This window comes from Branchiostoma floridae, unplaced genomic scaffold, assembly GCF_000003815.2.
Source record: "Branchiostoma floridae strain S238N-H82 unplaced genomic scaffold, Bfl_VNyyK Sc7u5tJ_267, whole genome shotgun sequence".
NCBI classification, from domain to species: Eukaryota; Metazoa; Chordata; class Leptocardii; order Amphioxiformes; family Branchiostomatidae; genus Branchiostoma; species Branchiostoma floridae.
Window position 1 is genome coordinate 137,878 of NW_023365795.1, and position 18,735 is coordinate 156,612.

The 18,735-nt window shown below is 39.4% G+C and overlaps 1 protein-coding gene across 12 annotated transcripts in view; it reads right to left on the reverse strand.

Annotated features, from left to right (window-relative positions):
- Window positions 1–18,423, reverse strand: part of LOC118408639 (double-stranded RNA-specific adenosine deaminase-like) — a 102,723-nt gene extending 84,300 nt beyond the window's left edge. For 6 of the 12 annotated variants that reach the window (XM_035809492.1, XM_035809491.1, XM_035809489.1 and 3 more), the window contains exon 1: window positions 18,033–18,423. In XM_035809492.1, the coding sequence (XP_035665385.1) occupies window positions 18,033–18,377 (345 nt within the window). In that variant the 5' untranslated portion in view covers window positions 18,378–18,423. Of the gene's footprint in view, window positions 1–3,276; window positions 3,407–18,032 lie in introns of those variants that run through there. The other 6 variants (XM_035809496.1, XM_035809495.1, XM_035809494.1 and 3 more) reach the window with 2 other exon arrangements.
- Window positions 18,424–18,735: the final 312 nt, after the last annotated feature.

Sequence of the window (18,735 nt, forward strand, 5' to 3'; positions counted from 1 at the left end):
TGTCTTTAATTGAGGCAAATTCACCAGTTTTTATGAAACAGTTTATACAATTTCAAACCAAAAATAAAATACGCTACGGAAAAACAAATATCCAAACATGTGGTCTTTACCGGTATGTATCCCCATTTACTACTAGTCACGTACATTTGCAAATTTTCAGAAGAGGAGATAAGGGTTTAACAGTTCACTATTTTGGGTTGTGCAAGTAAGTTTCTTTTGGTGCAAGTTACCTTTGGCTTAACTTGCACAGGTGCAAGTTGACTGAAAAGTGTATTTCGAGCCCTGTAGTATGTAATGTGTAGCGTCCGTACCCCCTGCACTATTGTTTCTCTTGTCCAAACCAATATGTACTATTAGCATGTATTCAAGAAAGATGCAAGACAAGTATACATTGCTGGTTTGATGGCATGGGAAGCACTGTGTTATACTCTTTTATGTAAACCATCACTTCTTTATCACAGTTACTGTAAAATCTTCTATCAGTAGGCCTGTTATCAAAAAGTAGAGTACAGATCCAACTGGGTGGAATCTCAACTGGCATATTTATGTTCTCATTTTCTTTGTTAAACTGCTGCAGTAGCATTAATGGATGCTTCAATTAATAAATAGTTAATGATTATTAGAAAATAGACATGTTTAGTGGGCTAATTCCATTGTTCACTACCAGTCTTTACTATAATTGTGTAGCGTCCGTACCCCCCTTGAAATGTTCATTAATGGTCATATGAAAGATTCTATGTTATGTTATACACTATATCTGTTGTAATTTTATGTAGAAGCCCAATAAGGATAGATAACCACCAAAATTTAGCTACTATGGTGCCTGGATTAAGAATTATAGTATTTGATCTTTGCTTCAAGCCAAAATACCTGCATATCATTATAGCTGCTTTAGTAATAGATGACCAGAAAATGACCTAACATAGTCATACTGCAACTTGAGTTGATTTTCTAGCTAGCAAATGCTAATTATACAAGAAGATAAGGATAAAACACCCATTTTCTGTTCTAATGTTGAATATACAGTATGCTGCAGTTCCAGTAATTCTACAGTTGTAGCGTCCGTACCCCCCTAGTGATCCATTTATAAAAGCCCATGTACAGAAGTTATAAAAGCTCGTTGTGCGGAGATCCTTTAGGATAGTAAGCCCAAGGTGTGTACCTTTGAACTGCTAACAACAAAAAAAGAATAAAATGGAGTTGAATTTTCACCCCTAGTGACCCCCTTTTGGTACATTAGATTGTGAAGTAGCCGAATACATAGCTTCCAGTTTGTTTTGAAGCTGTACATCAACACTTCAATATAATATTTACAACAACATTATTCACCCCATGAGCATTCTGAAGGCACATTTGGTCCCTATAAATAACCATAGCCACAACATGGTGGGGGACCTCCCAGCAGGAGGGGTGGTGACATGACATATGGATGCTCCATCACCATCACAGCACTAAGATTCATATGGGACAGACAAGTGAGGATATGGCAATGGTGTCCATCTTACTCTAGCTTCAGTCCTCTGACTGCTTCCCTGTGAAACAGATGCAGGTTTAGCACTAATGTCACTGCTAAAATTATTTTGCGTATCGAATATTCTTAACACTCATTGTAATGGGGTTTGAACTTCTGAATGCTTGTTCCAACCCCGTTTTTATGCTGTTGCAGAGGATACACTCGGAGCCAATCAGAGCTCTCGCACATATTTGACACAAATATTCAAATGCAAGACGTTTCTCTCTTAATCATAGACGCCAATTAAGCTATTCAAAGCCTTATTTCTGTTCAAAACTTGAGTTATGCTTGCGATACTTGCATCTGGCTAATGATGAAACTGAAACTTGTAATTATCCTGTCCTTAATAACTGCATCATTCTTTCTGTTTATCTTTAAAACCACCCGAACTGTCCTAAGACTTATTCAAAGGTACTCAAAGTAGACTTTTTGTCATAAAACCAAATATTTTGGGTAGGAAAATCTTAATTGACGTTGAGATACACATTCTAAAACATTAACTCATATTGATGACATTTATGAATACCGAAAATACAATTTACACCAGCTCTGTAGTTTTCACATTTTCTGGTATCCATAAATACACTCTTAGCAGAATCTATCTAGTATGTGTAATATTTTCATTCCCAGGCTAATTGTTATCCAAAGCAATAGAGTAGAAACAACAAAGAAATGGGCATAAAATTGACTTCAACCATAACAGGAGCTGTCATCAGTCTCTACTCCTCACACAATCAAATCCTTCAAGCATGACTGTTGTCAAACAGTTTTCATTTCAAACCCTGAAAATCCTGACACTGAAAAAAAGCAGCCTCCTAAGTGCTGACACCATACAAGGTACTGACCAACTCCAATTACAACATTAATACCTCACATGCCTCAACATCTATGAAAAATTCAACGACAGTCTGGAAATATCATGTTTAATTCATAAGAAGACTATACTCTTCATATAATAGACACGAAAACTTGGTACAAGGCGTTTCACAGAAAGTCACCTTGAGAAGTGAGTTTGTACCAGTAAGTGGCAGCTGACTATCATAATAATTTTTATGATGGTGTATAATGTGTTACACCCAGCTGCCAAAGATAAGACCATTGCTAGGTAAAGTTATTCTCAAAGGACGTCACTCGTGTCAGTAAAATTTGCCGTTGCAAAATCATTTAGTGTAATATCTCTCAACTTCAAAAGGATTTTAATATACGTTTAGTAATCTAACACTATGAAAAATTATCTAAGCTAACAGCAGTCCTCTTGGAAGAATAGAAGCTGAAGATATACCAATGGTCTTGCCAGACATTTTCCTTATATAGGCTTTAGAGGCTTTATTTTCGTCCATTAGCAGAGAGATATAAACATATTTCAATGCTAGTCTTCCTGGACTTAAAATACATAAATGACAACGTTACACATACAGATACAATTATATACAGTGCAAGTCCTTATATAGCTCTGTTACAAAGTTAATTTCAAACAGCCAAGTTGACCCAGTGATACTACTTCAAGCTTGAAGTGCATGTATGTAGACAATCTATTAACCCTTGTCTAAAGAGTATACGTTGCCACTTTACATATGACTGTTTATACACACACTACATATCTTTGGGCTCCTGCCAAGTAGCCATACACTGTGCTTGACAATGTCACGTTTAAAAGTACAATCATATAGTAGATGTAGGTTAGTTCAGTTTGAATCTTAGAAAGAAGATTGTATTGCATGATTACATGTATATGTAACCTGATTAGAATGGAATTGTCCCACCTTACGCTTGCTGTGTACTCGAGGCATAGTTGCAGATTACTGCCACAGTATAGGGGAGATAACCAAGTCACGTCCACTTCCAAGGCTAGAAATGAAGCATGCTTTCATCAGCCCAGACTGCAATGCTTGGCATTTATTTTTATGATTGGCTGCGCAATGTAAGCCTGGCTCAGCCCACTGACAATACAGGGAGGGGGGACCCAGGCTAAAAATATCTCCAGCTATATTTTGTGGCAAATATAAAACCATATGTAACAGCTTTGAAAACAGTATCGCACAAGTTAAAATTCAAATTACCGGGTAATGATTTTCTAGATCCAAATAGATGCTGCATCAACGTAATAAAACACAAAATTAGGTTCTGAAATGTCTACAGAATACTATAGAAATTCGCACAATGATTTCTAAGTTGCTGAAATTCGCACAATGAATTCTAAGTTGCTGGCAAGCTTTTCATCTGAAGTAAAACCTTGGAGCATGGCTTCATGGTAGTGACTTTGATTGAAGACGTTCAAAATGTAGCAAGGCAACCAATGTTGTACCGGTATGTCAGGTAGGCAAAGGTTTAACGTATAAGCTGGCTACCCTCTCCTGGTATATCTAATCCATGTGGTGTGATACACTGTGTTGTTATACCATGGCAGTATCCTGATATAAATGACATTTACCGATGTCATGTTTTTGTCTTTGCTTTTTACGTTTTGTGTGCATTTGTTTGTATTCTAGTTTCCAATAGGCAACTGGCTGACTTGCCTGCGACATCATCTTGTTGTTATATTTAACAAAAGTAAAACATATAACACAAAGTTTAACATCTTAAAAACTTATGCAAATCACAATCCATAAATTAAGTTTAAGTACAATCATCTACGTCAGTTGTTTTTTATTCAGATCATTTGGAAAAAAAGATTCCTTTGATCAAATGATATCAAAGGCAAGATACATAATATCAAAGTCAGTATTGACATATCATGTAGATCTGTTCTAAAGAGCTTTTGCAACCCAGTCACTTACACTAAATCATTTCAAAGGGTTTCTAAAAGACCTTTTCTTACAATTTTCCATACACCTCTTTTAGTCTTTAATTCCATTCAAGCCTTCATCTAAAATTCTGTTTGACCTCCTCTTTAAGACTTCGTCAGGTCTGTCTCTGGGTTCAATTTTTTTCCATTTCCTTATTGTTTGGGAGACCATGCTGTCAATTTCCATCATCAAATCTGTCATTCATTTGTATTAAGTTTATAAAAATACACTATTATCAATCTCATATCATGAAGTTCTTATTTTGGGACAGACACGGTGACATTGTTTTCCGTCCCAACAAGCAAATTTTTGCCAGGACGGAGGGTATTGATGGGTCCTAGAGACAGTTCTAGTCTTTGGACACATCATACTACTCTTCTAAGCAATCAATACATGTAGGACCCCCGTCATAAAGAGTTGACAGGTCCTCATGACTGACACATGGTGTACAGTTCCATATCATGTGTCCCTGACATCAGGGAACCTAAAACTAGATCAGTGGGCTGTAAGCATGCCACCCTTGTCGCCCAGGCAGCCCGGGAATGCTGTCTGAGGGCGGGCTTAGATTTGTACTGGGGAGGTCATGACACACAGTACATGAAAGTGTTTGTTTAGTAAGTATAACAGATATCTCTTGACACTCTTTCTGAACAGCACCACTAGTTGAGGTTTGACAGAGGTTTGAAAGCCATTGTCCGTGGGGAGGGGTAGACCAAACGATTGATGTTCCAGGTCAGTCGATGGCTGCACCTGCTATCCGCAACCAAAACACAACATAATTACTTTACCATCATGTTGACTGGACCAGTGCACAAAATTTATAATGGTCAAATGTTCAAAATTCCTTGGACACCCCCCCCCCCCAACACATATGTACCCTGGGTCATTAAGCAGTGCCATTCTATGATCCAAACTGTAGTGTTACATAATTGGTCAGACTATACATGACATGTAAGTTACTGATGTAGCTCTGAAGTTACAAAGACTTATTCAACAACATTATATCTAAAAAAAACTAGCTTCCTTAATATACTTTATAGTATTATATCCAATGGAGGCAAGTATATATTTGTATACACTTTATGATGTAAATGATCGCATAGGTTGCTGCCCTTGCAAGAGTTTCAAGTTTTTATTATCTGCCACTCAACTATCATGACAAAACACAAGAATGTAAGGGTAAATAGTTACAAAGGCATCAACAAACGTACAATTTACGCTGTCAAAAAAGGCATTTTATGCTGCACAAGACTATTTCAGGTACATTTGGACCAGGGCTGTGTCCAGCTTTGGATTCTTTTCTGTCCGAATCATTCTTAATGTGAGTCAATGTTGTAAAGTTGCGTTGGCAAGTCTTTTATTGTCGGCAAACAAAAATCAATTTCAGGTGACAGTTCAGATGGAGTGAAATTCTTTCTGTCCCAACAGGGAAATTTCTACCCTGGGATGGAGGGACAGGACCTAGAGACAGCCCTGATTTGAATAAACTTGTTAGCATACATATACAGAAATTAGGTCTCTAATCTAAAGGTCTGGAGTTAAATCCTCATACAGTCATAGGCCACACATTAGATGTAAATCTCTGCGCAGATCAAGATGCACCTGCATCAATTCACAAAGGTTCTACATGGAGGGACCCTGGCAAAACATAATAGTAAATTTAGGAGGACAAGCAATACTACCCGGGGACATCCCCAGGGCAGCTCACGGGTGCCTGACGGACATTGAGCAATAAAGGACTAAAGCATATGACTATTTGACGAAAGCCGCCAAAATGCCTGACGTAGCCCCCCCTGGGACCTCTAACAGGACGCTTGAAGAAAAAATTATTTGTGACTACGTGAGCCGATGTCTACCCAGCTTCAGAGCCCGACCGGGGCCTAGATCGGTGAGACACCACACGGACCCCCTGGGTAATGTGACGTAGGCCTTAATCAGCTTCTTTGCTATCAAACACTGTTGGGACACTCTTCACTAACTAGAGATGGGTAATTTGTATTCATCGAGAATACCATGTGACATTACATGGGCAGTTTAGACAGAACATCTTGTTTCCAATGAGTGCTCACATGAAGTGACAGACAACAGCAATGGGAAGTGATGAAGACTTTGGCTATTTACACACTGCAGGCATTTAATACTCTGTTAAAAATTCTGTCTGAGGTCATTGACCTTCTTAACATAGTAATACAAATGAACTTATTCATATTTCTGGATATCAATGAGGGAAACCTAAAAGGTAATACACAGGTCCATCTGGGCTTGGTGTTGTGATTTATGACACAACCTGTCCAAATATAACAGATGAGGGCTATGACCCAGTTCTTTCCAGTAATTCCAAATCCAACTGACAAAATTGAAGAATTGCCCAGACAAAAGGCACTGTTGTGATTTCAGTCTGACAAAATATCCAATACAGCTAGCAGTCCATAAATACTATCGTAACCCCATTAAGTAAGGCCTACATAGCTGACTGTGACTGAATAAACAAGTGTGCAGTGCAAAGTTGATTTATAGTATTTTTCCGCTTCTACTTTTGTTTTTTGCTTCACTACATGTACAGGAGTTTACTGTGGGTCGCAACTTGAAGTAATCTAGTAATATCCACACTTAACCCTAGAAAACAGAACATGCTTTTAAACTGTTTCTTACCTTCACGAAAAAGGTTATGTTTTCAGTAGCATTTGTGTGTGTCAAGTTATATGTATGTGTCTACGTGTGTATGTTTGTAAGGCCTGAATAGAATTTGATACTTTACATGTGGGTCAGTCTTGATAAGACCCTGAAATGATTACATTTTGAGCCCCCTGGCAGCTTGTTATAGTATTGCAGTTGAACTTTCGATACGTCGAGTTCTGAACATGCTATAGGCTGGGGCATTCTGGCATTATATGAGCTGGTTTAGTTTCAAACTTTGTATTAGAATAACTTAAGAGGCAGTTAATATATAGTAGAGTAGATTCATCTCTCAAGCTACCGACATCTTGCACACTGCAGTCGTCCCTCAGAACACATCTGGAGCCGAACTAGTTTCGCTATGTACAGCTTCTTCAGTGGCTAGAGGCTAAATGACGCAAGTACATTGAAATTTGCACTTATATACCTTATATACCGTAAGAGGCTGCGGATTGTCATGATTTTTGGTGTGTAGATTACTATTAAGTTATCCTTGCATTGCTAGCCTGAGACTCTTAGATGTAGATTAAACATCTCAGATGAGATAACAAATAAATCTGTAGTGTTAACAGGCAAAATTGTTTTTGGCACTTCATGTATTTTCTAGGTATCATCGTTTGTAAATATATTATATTAAAGTCTTAAAATGATCAGGATGAAAACAAATGCATGGAATTCAATATCTGAAATAAAACAACACCACAACCTAATTAAAGCAGCAGAAACAGATAAAAGTTGGTGACATAAATGACTTTGGTTATATTACAGAAGGACCTAAGGTCTGAGGTAAGATGTGATCATGTACAATAAAGAACTTGTCTTGTAAATGACTGACCAACCTGGTGACACTATACACGGAAGGATCACACTATCCACCTAAGAAAAGGCTGGAGGTTTCTATCAGTAGACCTTTGAATGCAAGGGACCTAAACTTGGCAAGTCAGTCGCATTGGTAATGGAAAACTCCGCTTCCACAAAGCTCCAGAGACATGACACACCAAACCCAGGTATTGACATGCAGACCTAAGACCAGTTCCACACTGGATTTGCCTGAAAATAAGCTTCATTCACAAACTTGGCATGCCTGAATGAACAGTAATGGAATACTGTCTAAAAATGTTTGCAAAAAGTTGTTAATTTCCGAAAACTTTCTTCATCTGTCAATCCAAAGCTTTTGCAATTCTTTTTTTGCGACTTGTGCAGTATCCATAGCCAAAAATTAGCCTAGAAGACAAGGCATAGAGAGGTCAAAGGTTTGATTTCTGGCATTCCTGGTCAGATTGTATGTCCTTGGGAAAGGCACGAATGTCCTTTGACTTTAAAACAACATGGAGAGAGGGACTCTTCCTTGCCCATACCCAAGTAATACATGTAGATTAGCAACCCACTGCCCTATGGGAAGACAGTGGCCTAGCTGACCAGACTGGCTGATGACCATTGGGTGTGGAGAACATTTGTGGACTGACATACTGCCCTACGGACTGACATACTGCCCCTACCCTTGGCAAACCATCAGTACTGAAACTCTACTGTTAAGTACTGATTGACTACTAACAGTAGAATTTTAGTAGATTTTCAGTAAATCGACTTCTACTGTCCTACTGAACCACTACTGACAAGTACTACGCCTATATCTACTGTTCTTTTACTGTCAGAACAGTACTAAAATTCTACTGTTCTACTACTTGCCATCTACTGAATAGTTTGACCAATCAGATCACTACTGACATCTACTGTTCAACTACTGGCCATCTACTGAGTTATCGACCAATCAGATCACTACTGGACATCTACTGATATCTTTTGACCAATCACAGTCTTTAAATTGTCAATCTGTGATTGGTCCATTTGTACTTCAAATGTCAGTTGCACTTTGGCTCCATTTTGGAGATGGAGCCAGCCAGGGTAAGATGTCTGCTTGTCTCTCTGTGTGTAAACTTTATCTATAAAAAACTCCAAGACAGTTTTGAAGTTAATGGTAATGAAGATTATGGTAAAAATGAAAAAGGAGATGCTGAGAAGATTATAGCAAAACATAAAGGTAGGAAAATTTAGCAAAAAAGTAAGTTACTTCAATTTAGTTTAATATCCCCCCCTCCCCAGCCAGTGTCAATTGAAATCAGACATTAATTAATGATTGTTTGGACAAATTGATACATGACATGTAACATATACTGTAACAATGAGACTACTTCTGCCCACCCACCCCCCTCCCCTCAGAGTGACCTTGAAGTTCATACACAGTAACAATGAGTCCACTTCTGCCCCCCTCCCCCCAGAATGACCTTGAAGTCCATATACTGTAACAATGAGTCCACTTCTGCCCCCCTCCCCCATGCATGCCTGACCTTGAGCAGGTTGTTGCAGAGAGTGTCTCCGGGTTGGTGAGAATTGTTGGATGTGACAGGCAGCTTCTCACGCAGCACCTGGTTGGTGCCCAGGTTCTGTTTCACCAGTTCAAAGTTTAAACCCCCTCCCCAGCCAGTGTTAATTGAATCAGACATTGATTGTTTCAACAAATTTATAATTACATGTATCATTGTCCAATTACCGGCTGCAACAATTTATGAGTCCACTTCTGCCCCCCTCCCCCCAGAATGACCTTCGTTGTTCATATACTGTAACTGCAGTTATTTAGACAAATTTATACATTGAACAAGGCACAGCATACTGAGTGAAATGATAAGTTAAATGTGAATAGTAGATGCAACAGCATGTATCAGAGAGAGTAAAATGATTGACTGAGTGTTTACCCCCCATCCTCTAAGCCAAAGTCAATTTGATATTGTATCAAGCATGGATTATTTGAACATTATACTTAGTATCTTATCAATGTGCATACATGTAACACTTGATAAGAAATTACTTCTTAAGTTAAATGATGTAATTACTGCTAATGTCCATTTTCTGCTTTTGTGCTGAGTACTTGCACATGTTCTGTGTTCTCCATGAATGCTTGAGGGTCATATTGTTTACAATTCTTGGATTTGCTGTGTGTCAGTAGATATTTCGTAGTCAGTGTCAGTAGATATTTACTATGTGTCAGTGGATATTTAGTAGTCATCTACTGTGTGTCAGTAGATATTTAGTAGTCATCTACTGTGTGTCAGTAGATATTCAGTAGTCATCTACTGTGTGTCAGTAGATATTTAGTAGTCATCTACTGTGTGTCAGTAGATATTTAGTAGTCATCTACTGTTTCCCCAATAAGTATCTACTGATCATTTACTGATTTTCCACTGAGTATTTACTGTTTTTCTACTACGCCAGTACTGGAAATTTGCATAAAGTGTGAATAATTAGTAGATATTGACAGTACTAGATAGTTACTATTCAGTAGATAGACAGTAGATTTTTCAGTACTAAACAGTAGTCGGCCAGTACTTAACAGTAGATTTTCAGTACTGGTGGTTTCCCAAGGGAATGTCTACTTCAAGCTATGGGACTGAGAGGAGTGGCCCTATGGCCTATAATAGGCTGTGGGACCTTTACCTACCCAGTATTCATCTTTTTACCATGCAATTTTACAGGATTGAATCTGGACAAGTCAAGGGTAAAACCACCGTTTTGCAAAACATGCTAGCCACAAAGAGGACTGGTAACAGTTCTACAGGACCACTTCAGCTATAGGCTCTCTCTGTACAGACACACATTCCTGACAATGCTGCCAAGCTTTGTGGTGGGTTAGAACAACAAAACATGTACTCTGATCTTCCTTCACAGCAGGTGATATTCAAAATAGACAAACACTACACATTTTAGTTTCTTTTAATAGCTGACCCATTCTCGTTGTCTTAAATCTGGGTTAAAAGTTTACATTTGTTGGAGTATACATTACATAATCATGTCACTGAAGGATGTACAATGTGCATGAAAACAATGCTAGCCTTGCTGAAACAGCCTATCCCCCCTTATAAAGTGGTATGTTCCAAACAAAAATTAAGCTAGATATTAAAGTAAGATGCAATGAAATATCAAGATTTGGGTAGAAGCATTTCCTTGTTTCTGACAATCAGTTTCTAGTGTTCAGATTTACATGGAATCAATATAGGAACTACCAAAACACCCCCTTCTAAAATGTTACTTTCCACATGACCAACATTAGTTCTATGTTATATCATCACCATATCATCATCATCATCTCCATTTCCTACCTTATCTTAGATGGAATACACAATTTGTAGAAAGTAGAGGATTTTGCCAGTGCCAAGTATAGAGATTTTGACAAATAAACAGTGAAGCAAATATATAGGCATGATCAAATCAGGGCTGTCTTCAGGACCCACCCCAGGATTGAAATGCGTCTTACGTGTGGCTTGGCTCAAGGCACAAAGCTCGGACCAATTGTCTTCATAGCCCATGTTAACGAACTACCCAGCATTGTAGCTTCTCCGTCTTGGGCATTTGTAGACGATCTCAACCTTGTTGAGTCCCGACTGCTATCCCAACCACCCAACATACAGGACGATCTGGACCATCTTTCAGGTTGGACTGAGGACAACAGCATGAAGCTCAATCCGGGAAAATGCAAAGCCATGGTAATCTGTTTTTCCCGCATCCCACCACCACCTCCAGTTCTCAACATCAACGGCCACCAGTTAACAGTTGTCAAGGTAGCCAAGTGTCTTGGAGTTACATTTCAAGACGACTTGAGGTGGGACACTCACGTCACAGAAACATCCAAGAAGGGAAACCAGAGGCTGCACATCCTATGCAGACTGCGTCAATTCGACTTACCAACCGAAGACCTCGTAACGGTATATACACGTTACGTCCGCCCTGTGCTGGAGTACGCCGCGCCACTCTGGCATCCGGGCTTGACAATAAAGCAACGTGATCAGATCGAACGCATCCAGCGACGGGCTACCAGAATAATCCTGGGCAGGAAGTTTTCTACCTACGCTTTAGCGTGTGAAGTTCTCCAACTGCAAACACTGGAGGAGCGCAGGGTCGAGCTTTGTGTAAAATTCGCCAGGAATGTCCTCACCTCGGACCTCTACAGGGACTGGCTACCACAGTCAAGAGGTGATGTTAGTGGTAGGGAGACAAGAAATGGAAATAAGCTCGACTACATGCCAGTGCGCACCAAGCGCTTCAAAACAAGCCCAATACCATACCTAACCAATCTCTTGAACGAACATGTGCTCAAATAGCCGGTCTTTGTACATATTGTATTACATGTATATTTATATTAGAATCTATTGTCTTAACCTTTTTAATGTATTCATTGATGGAGCAAATTGTTTTAACATAGTGGCTTACATGCAATTCAGCCTACGGCTGCGAGATGTCCACTCATATCTTAGATTGTAATTGTATTGTAATGTTGGTGCGATGGAAATAAACCAAGTTATTAAATTTGTTTGGCTATGATGGAAACAAATTTACACTGTCATAAAAAATCTGAACTTCGCAGCATACCATTGATGGGCAATATGGCAATATGGGCCCCCCAAACAAAGAGTGTGATGGACAAAATTTAAAGCTGGGAACAGCTCCAGATGACTATTTATCCAAGGAGAGAAGATAAGAATATTCTGGCTATGATTGTCTTTTATTATCTCCTATTCTCCAGAACTGCTAGATTTTTTTTTTCCTTTCTTTTGTTCTATTGTGACCTTTACCTATATGATAATCCATAACATTAACACACAACCAGGGGCAAAAGTGATATATGTTTATCTCAATTAATCTTTCCCAAAAAGCCTGACTATTCGTGTTGCTCTTAAGAAGAGGAGAGTAAGGCAAAGCTACCATGGCTGATAATACTTTCAGCACCAAGGACAGACCCTGAATAAAGAAAAAAATCAACTTATCAACCAGTTCCTGCGTACATGCTACAGCTGTGTAAAAACATTCTAGGTACAGAATGATATAGATACCTGTGTTCCTAAACCTTAGGTTGATCTTTTACAAAGCAAACATGCCTGGCAATAAAAATGTATTGTTGCCATGACGACGATTGAGGGTACAACAATACAGCTCAAATCAGAAATAGACTGGAACTAGAACTGTCGCACTATCCCTGGCACAATATACTAGCCCACCTACAGCCAGCAGAAATGTACTATCCCCGGTACAGCACAATGGTCTGTCAGTGACCTAAACCTACAGCTGAGCACTACAGAAGTATTTCCTGTCTGCCTGTAGCGTTACCCTGGGAAACCTGCTCGAGAAGCTTCGCAAATAAGAGTCGCAAATAGGAGTTACCGATCCCCTGCCTAACGCGCGCCCTCCCGCCTCTATGCACCCGCCCCACTACCAGCTGGCCCCACTTACGCCGGTCCCCAACATCGCTCGCTTCTCGAAAGAGGCTCGTGTTAGTAAGGGGCCAGCTGGTTCGAGGGCCGGCGGGTGTTAGGCGGCGGGTGTCCCGCGTGCGTGTTGTAGGGATCGGTTAACTTTGCGTGCCTCGTTAGGAGTCTGCGTTTTCCCAGGGTACCTGTAGCGTATGGCTTGAACAAGCTCTAGAAAAGAAAATGTATCCTTCATAACATAACATAACATAACAACCAAGACAACATGATCCATTGTGCAGACTTCCTCTGTCTACCACTAGTTTCAAAGGAGAAATTCCTCCAGGAAGCCAGTGTGACCTACATTTCACCATTGCATACCAGAGATACATCTGGAACAGATTTGGGGGAGGGGGGTCTTGCATACCCAGCATACTGCATTCCTGTGGAAAAATTCCTGTGCAATTCCTAGAATTTTTGCACACTGAATGCAATATATACCACTTGACGACTCCCCTGAGGCGTCGTCAAAAAACATCAAATGTCAAATGTCACAAGAATAATGCAAGTCAACTAAAAATCTACTTGGAGTAATAGTGTATGCATGTTTCCTGTATTTGGCTATTGATTTATAAAGCAAATACAACATGCACAAAATGCGGCAACGCTAACCATATGTTTGTCAAGTATAGAACACAATATATTACACCATGGAATGCCAAATATCACAAGTTAATGTACTAATTATTAGACAATTTATAGCTCCAAACAACAGTGTTATAACACATAACACTAACATGTTGTATAGGGAAGGGGGCTGAGCTGCCATATCTGATAGTATGTTCAGTACCAAGGAGAGCTCGAGAACAAAGGCAATCAACAAAGAATGGACTCGAAGCTGAATTGGCAAGCAAATACTACGTGTACAAAATATGTCAATAGACAAACATGATGGCAAGGATTATGAAATATCATAGGCAAAAGGTCTAATGCAAATAAGCACAGAACAAATGACTTTACTGTAAATGCCTTTCAGTTCACAGGGATTTAATTTTGTGGTAAGGAGAAGAGGAGTGTTTGCAACTGAAGTTTGAAGTTGAAATCAAAGACAGAACAAACATTTTCACTGTTTTTAAACTTGCGATGAACAAGTCATGTCATACAAGTCATAAGCGATGAAAACCACAAACATTAAACCACAACGAAAATTTAAACATTTACAGTATATTTATCCCACTCCTTACTTTGTGTCATTTCATATAAATGTGTCCAAAACAACTGACTAGACTTCAAGATGACAATTTTTCTTATTCTCTCTGTTGCAATAAGATGCTGTTGACCCTGACATTTTAGGTCAAGGCTTCCATATGCAAGGCAGCAGCTCTGAACACTTTTATATGTGATGGGAAATTGTAACGGCTGACGTAGAAATTGCCAACCCGACCATAAAATGATAAAGAAGATATTGAAGTGGGATGAAAATATTCTTTTTTTATCGGTATAGCACCATGGGGATGAGTTAACGGTAAGTGAGAAGAGGCACTCTATGGGGTTTCACCTTCGTCTCCTTAAAAATATGGAGCAAAGACTCAAACAAGAATTTTTCAAACACTTACAAAGAAATATATTAAGTGCTGACTTTTAACAACAATGAAGCAGAAAATTGAAATTTTTATTTAGAAATATAAAATTTCAGAACTCAAATAACCAGTTGTAATTTGCAAAAAAAAGAATTCAGATTGCAGCTAAAAAAAAATACAATTTTATAGGTTAGAAGGCATGGTACTCTGAATAATGATTCAGTCTGTGCAACGACATACCTAAGCCTGGATTGCTAGTAGCTATTACAATGTTATGCAAGAAGATAGTAATGGCTTGATTTTATTTGTCAGAGAATATTTCATTTGAGTTTTTGCGATCGGCTTTACTAGACTAGCCAGTTATCCTAAAAATTGAAACCCTGCAGGTATTGGAAAAATGCATTTCGTGCACTGAATATCATTTATTCATCGCATTAATTCTTCACAGTATAGCTTCTCATAGAAATTTACTCCGACAACATATAAACAGCAATAAGAAATTAAATCAATCTTTATACTGTTTTATTTTAAAAATTCAAGTGACAGCTTCTCATGAACTCTAAACAAGCTTTCATGTAGGAACCTGAGCAAACTGCGATATTTTCAGCAATCTCGCATCTTGGCCTGTGGTAGGTTTTCAAACAGTATTTAGAGATGGCGACCATAAATTGTGGCCCCAGTTGGTTGCTGACATGTATATGTACACGCATGCCTTTTGTGACTCTACCCAAACTTGTTGGGCCGAATTGTAACTATCACACAGGGGTAGTATATCAAAAACTGGATTCTCTTGTGTCAGTCCACATTGCAAGTCTCTTTATAAGGTTTGCTATGTGACCCTGCTCAAAACTGTCTGTCAGTCACTGTAATGTAAAGGTACCAATATTTTGTCATAGCAATGATGGCATAACTAAATTTTCAATAAGAGTGATCCAGCTATAATTGTAGTAATCCGTTGTAATACTGTTTAAATAAGATAATAACACCAAATGTAAAGCAAATATGTAAAGTAATTTCTACATCATAATCTTGTACCTTAAACACTGCACTCTCCTGTACATAAATGAACTGTAATTTTTGTTCATTCGTTAGATATTAACAGGCTGGATATTTTTTATATCTAAAAAAAAAATATCTAAAAAATTTTAGGGCCAACACTGTACATGTACATGTATGTAAAGAGTGCAGTTACTGTAAATACTTCCAATATGGTGGACAATTCTTGGGACAAAATATTACAATTACAAGAATACCATGATGCAGTCTCAATATCAACCCCCAACTGTTTATTGGGGTCCATATCTTTATTCCATTTATCTATAATAACATTCAGGGAGGAAGAAATTTCATTGCTGGAACAAAAAACAGGCAAATATTCAAGCATTATTTGATGGTCTGTAGTGACGTGACAGTGCGTCAAGTAACAATAGGCCCAGATTGACAACGAATAGAAACATTTATCTAATGACGTCTGCAGTAATTTGCATGACAATAACGCTGGTTAGAGACCATGGGGTGACCAAAGCGAGGATCACATGAAAAGGAAACACCTGCTACAAACATGGCCGACGATCTGGACTGAAATTCAAAAGATTAGAAAAAATGATGAAATAATATCTGTAGCAGTGACAGCGACTCATCAACATAGTTTTTATATTACTACTATATCACCACAACAGTTCTGTAGTCATATTATAGTATTTTCTACCACCATGCCTGTGTGAATTATATAAAAGAGCAGCCGATTCAATGGGAAAACGAATATTCAAGACAAAGTGAAGTGTATTCCTGACAGCAAAATGACGACAGAAATATTCTGCTACGTTCACTTCAAATTCAACTTAAATTTCACATAGAAGTTTGTAGGTTAACTTGTTTTCTGAATCGGTGAAAATTATTCAACATGGCTAAAAATTTATTTTGATACTCATATTTGGGTCTGAGAAAATGTGTTCTACTCAAATAAAATCCAGCCAATTTGACAGTTGTCATGATCATCTGGCGTATTTTGCCAGCCAGTAGGTACCCAAAGAGGAATGAGGCTGTTTCACATGGTCAAGGCACCTACTATAAAATGAACGTGTGTATATGCAGTGCCAGTAAAGTCCTCTTTAGAAACATTCATGTTAGGATTATATCATATTAAGGTAGAAACCTTGAATAGAAGTCATCATCATCATTCACTGCATTCTGCATCCTAAAGAAGTATTTATCCATTTAATATTTGATTTATGCTTTTTAACACTGTGCAGTATCATGGAGAGAATTAGAAATTACCTTAAAAATATTAATGCAACATCAAGATTGACACATTGAACAAAAGACATCTTTAACTTCTAACACATTGATTGACATATATATGACACTGCAATTCCGAGGGGCAAAGTGGGTGTCTGCTACTGTAGTTACAGTACCACACCTGCTAGAACACACAAAATCCCTCTAAAAGATTCATAAGGACCGTCCTCCCCAAATTACCTGGAGACGGGCGGGAGACAAACCTAGGAGACAAAGGAAATATTGATCTGCAGAAGTGGGGGGCAGAACTACAGGACTGTGCGGCGCAGATGTCAGGGTAACGGGCACGTCCATCAATCATTTAGGAAGGGGGTGGGCTAATCAATTTCAACACTAGACCGTCCTGGACAACAAAGAAAAACGCCGCGCTGCGTGAACAGAGAGAGAGGGGCGAAACGGACCACTTATCCGCCAACCTGTTCAGAAAGGTTGAGCCATGACGGCCCTAAAAGTGAATGTAAAAGGTTGTTTTAACCTACTTAAATAATAGTGAAAATTTAATCGGTAAAGGAGGAAAATAAATGTAGCAACACATAAACGTCCCTACCATCTCGTCAGTCCTTTTCTGTTTGGGGGATTTTTAATGAGAAACGTGTGTGGGCAAAATTCCCCCTTGTGTTTGGGTTACTATTTTTGCACCGAAACTGTAACGCGGTCAGCGGGGATTCCCCGAGACTTGACCGGGCTGGTTTCGGGAACTGGTGGGTCAGATTTGTACAGGTGAAATGTTAACGATTACGTCACTGTGTTGTGTATTTCTGTCTATTTGGTGGCTCGTCTTCATATCATCGATCTTCTTAGTGTTGATGAGCATCTTAAGGGTGATACGATGGGCTGATTTGAATACTGTGTGGGATTGATCGAGACTGAGATAAAAACGTTATTTGACATTATGTGTGATCTAGAGTTTTTGCCTTTGTATGAAATGCCGTGTGATCCTTACCTTGCCCTTGCCTCCTCGTGGCACCTTGTTTCTCTGTGGCCGTGGCTGGTAGCCTGCCGATGCGGGAGGCGGGTAACCCCCGTAGTTGCCGGCCTGCTGCTGGATGGGGTACCGCTGCTGTGGCGGCGGTGGTGGCTGTTGTTGTGGGGGCCCCATGGGCAAGAGGCGCCAAGTCGGCGGGGACTGCTGCACGCGTTCCACGGCGCCCTGCCGCTGCAGCGCGTACAGAGCCGTGCTCGCCTCCTTCTTGGTGATCCCCAGGTTGCCGGCGACCTCGGTGGTTCGGCGGGGCCGGGTGGCCTGAGCCGCGAACAGATCTAAGACCCTCCCCTGTAGCTCCGCCATCACGGACTGACGAGAAACACTTCCGTGTTTTGCGCCGCTGTCACGTGACCAGACCGATATGCAAATTAGTATGACGTCATTTATCCGAATGGTCAGGGCTTTTCATATGGTTTCTCTTGATAAGGTTGGTGTACAACTGAATGTTTCGAAAACACGATGATGGCAAAATGGACATGATATTAAAGGGTGTTATGTCACTTCATCCGCCTAGAAAGTGTTTGCCATCTTTCAACGCTTCACACTACACACACAACACTTTTCTTTAATATCCCTGAAATATAACGGTTATATGACTCATATTACTCGTCTACGGATCCAAGATGTAAACCCTCTTTGAACGCAAAATAGCTACGAGTAT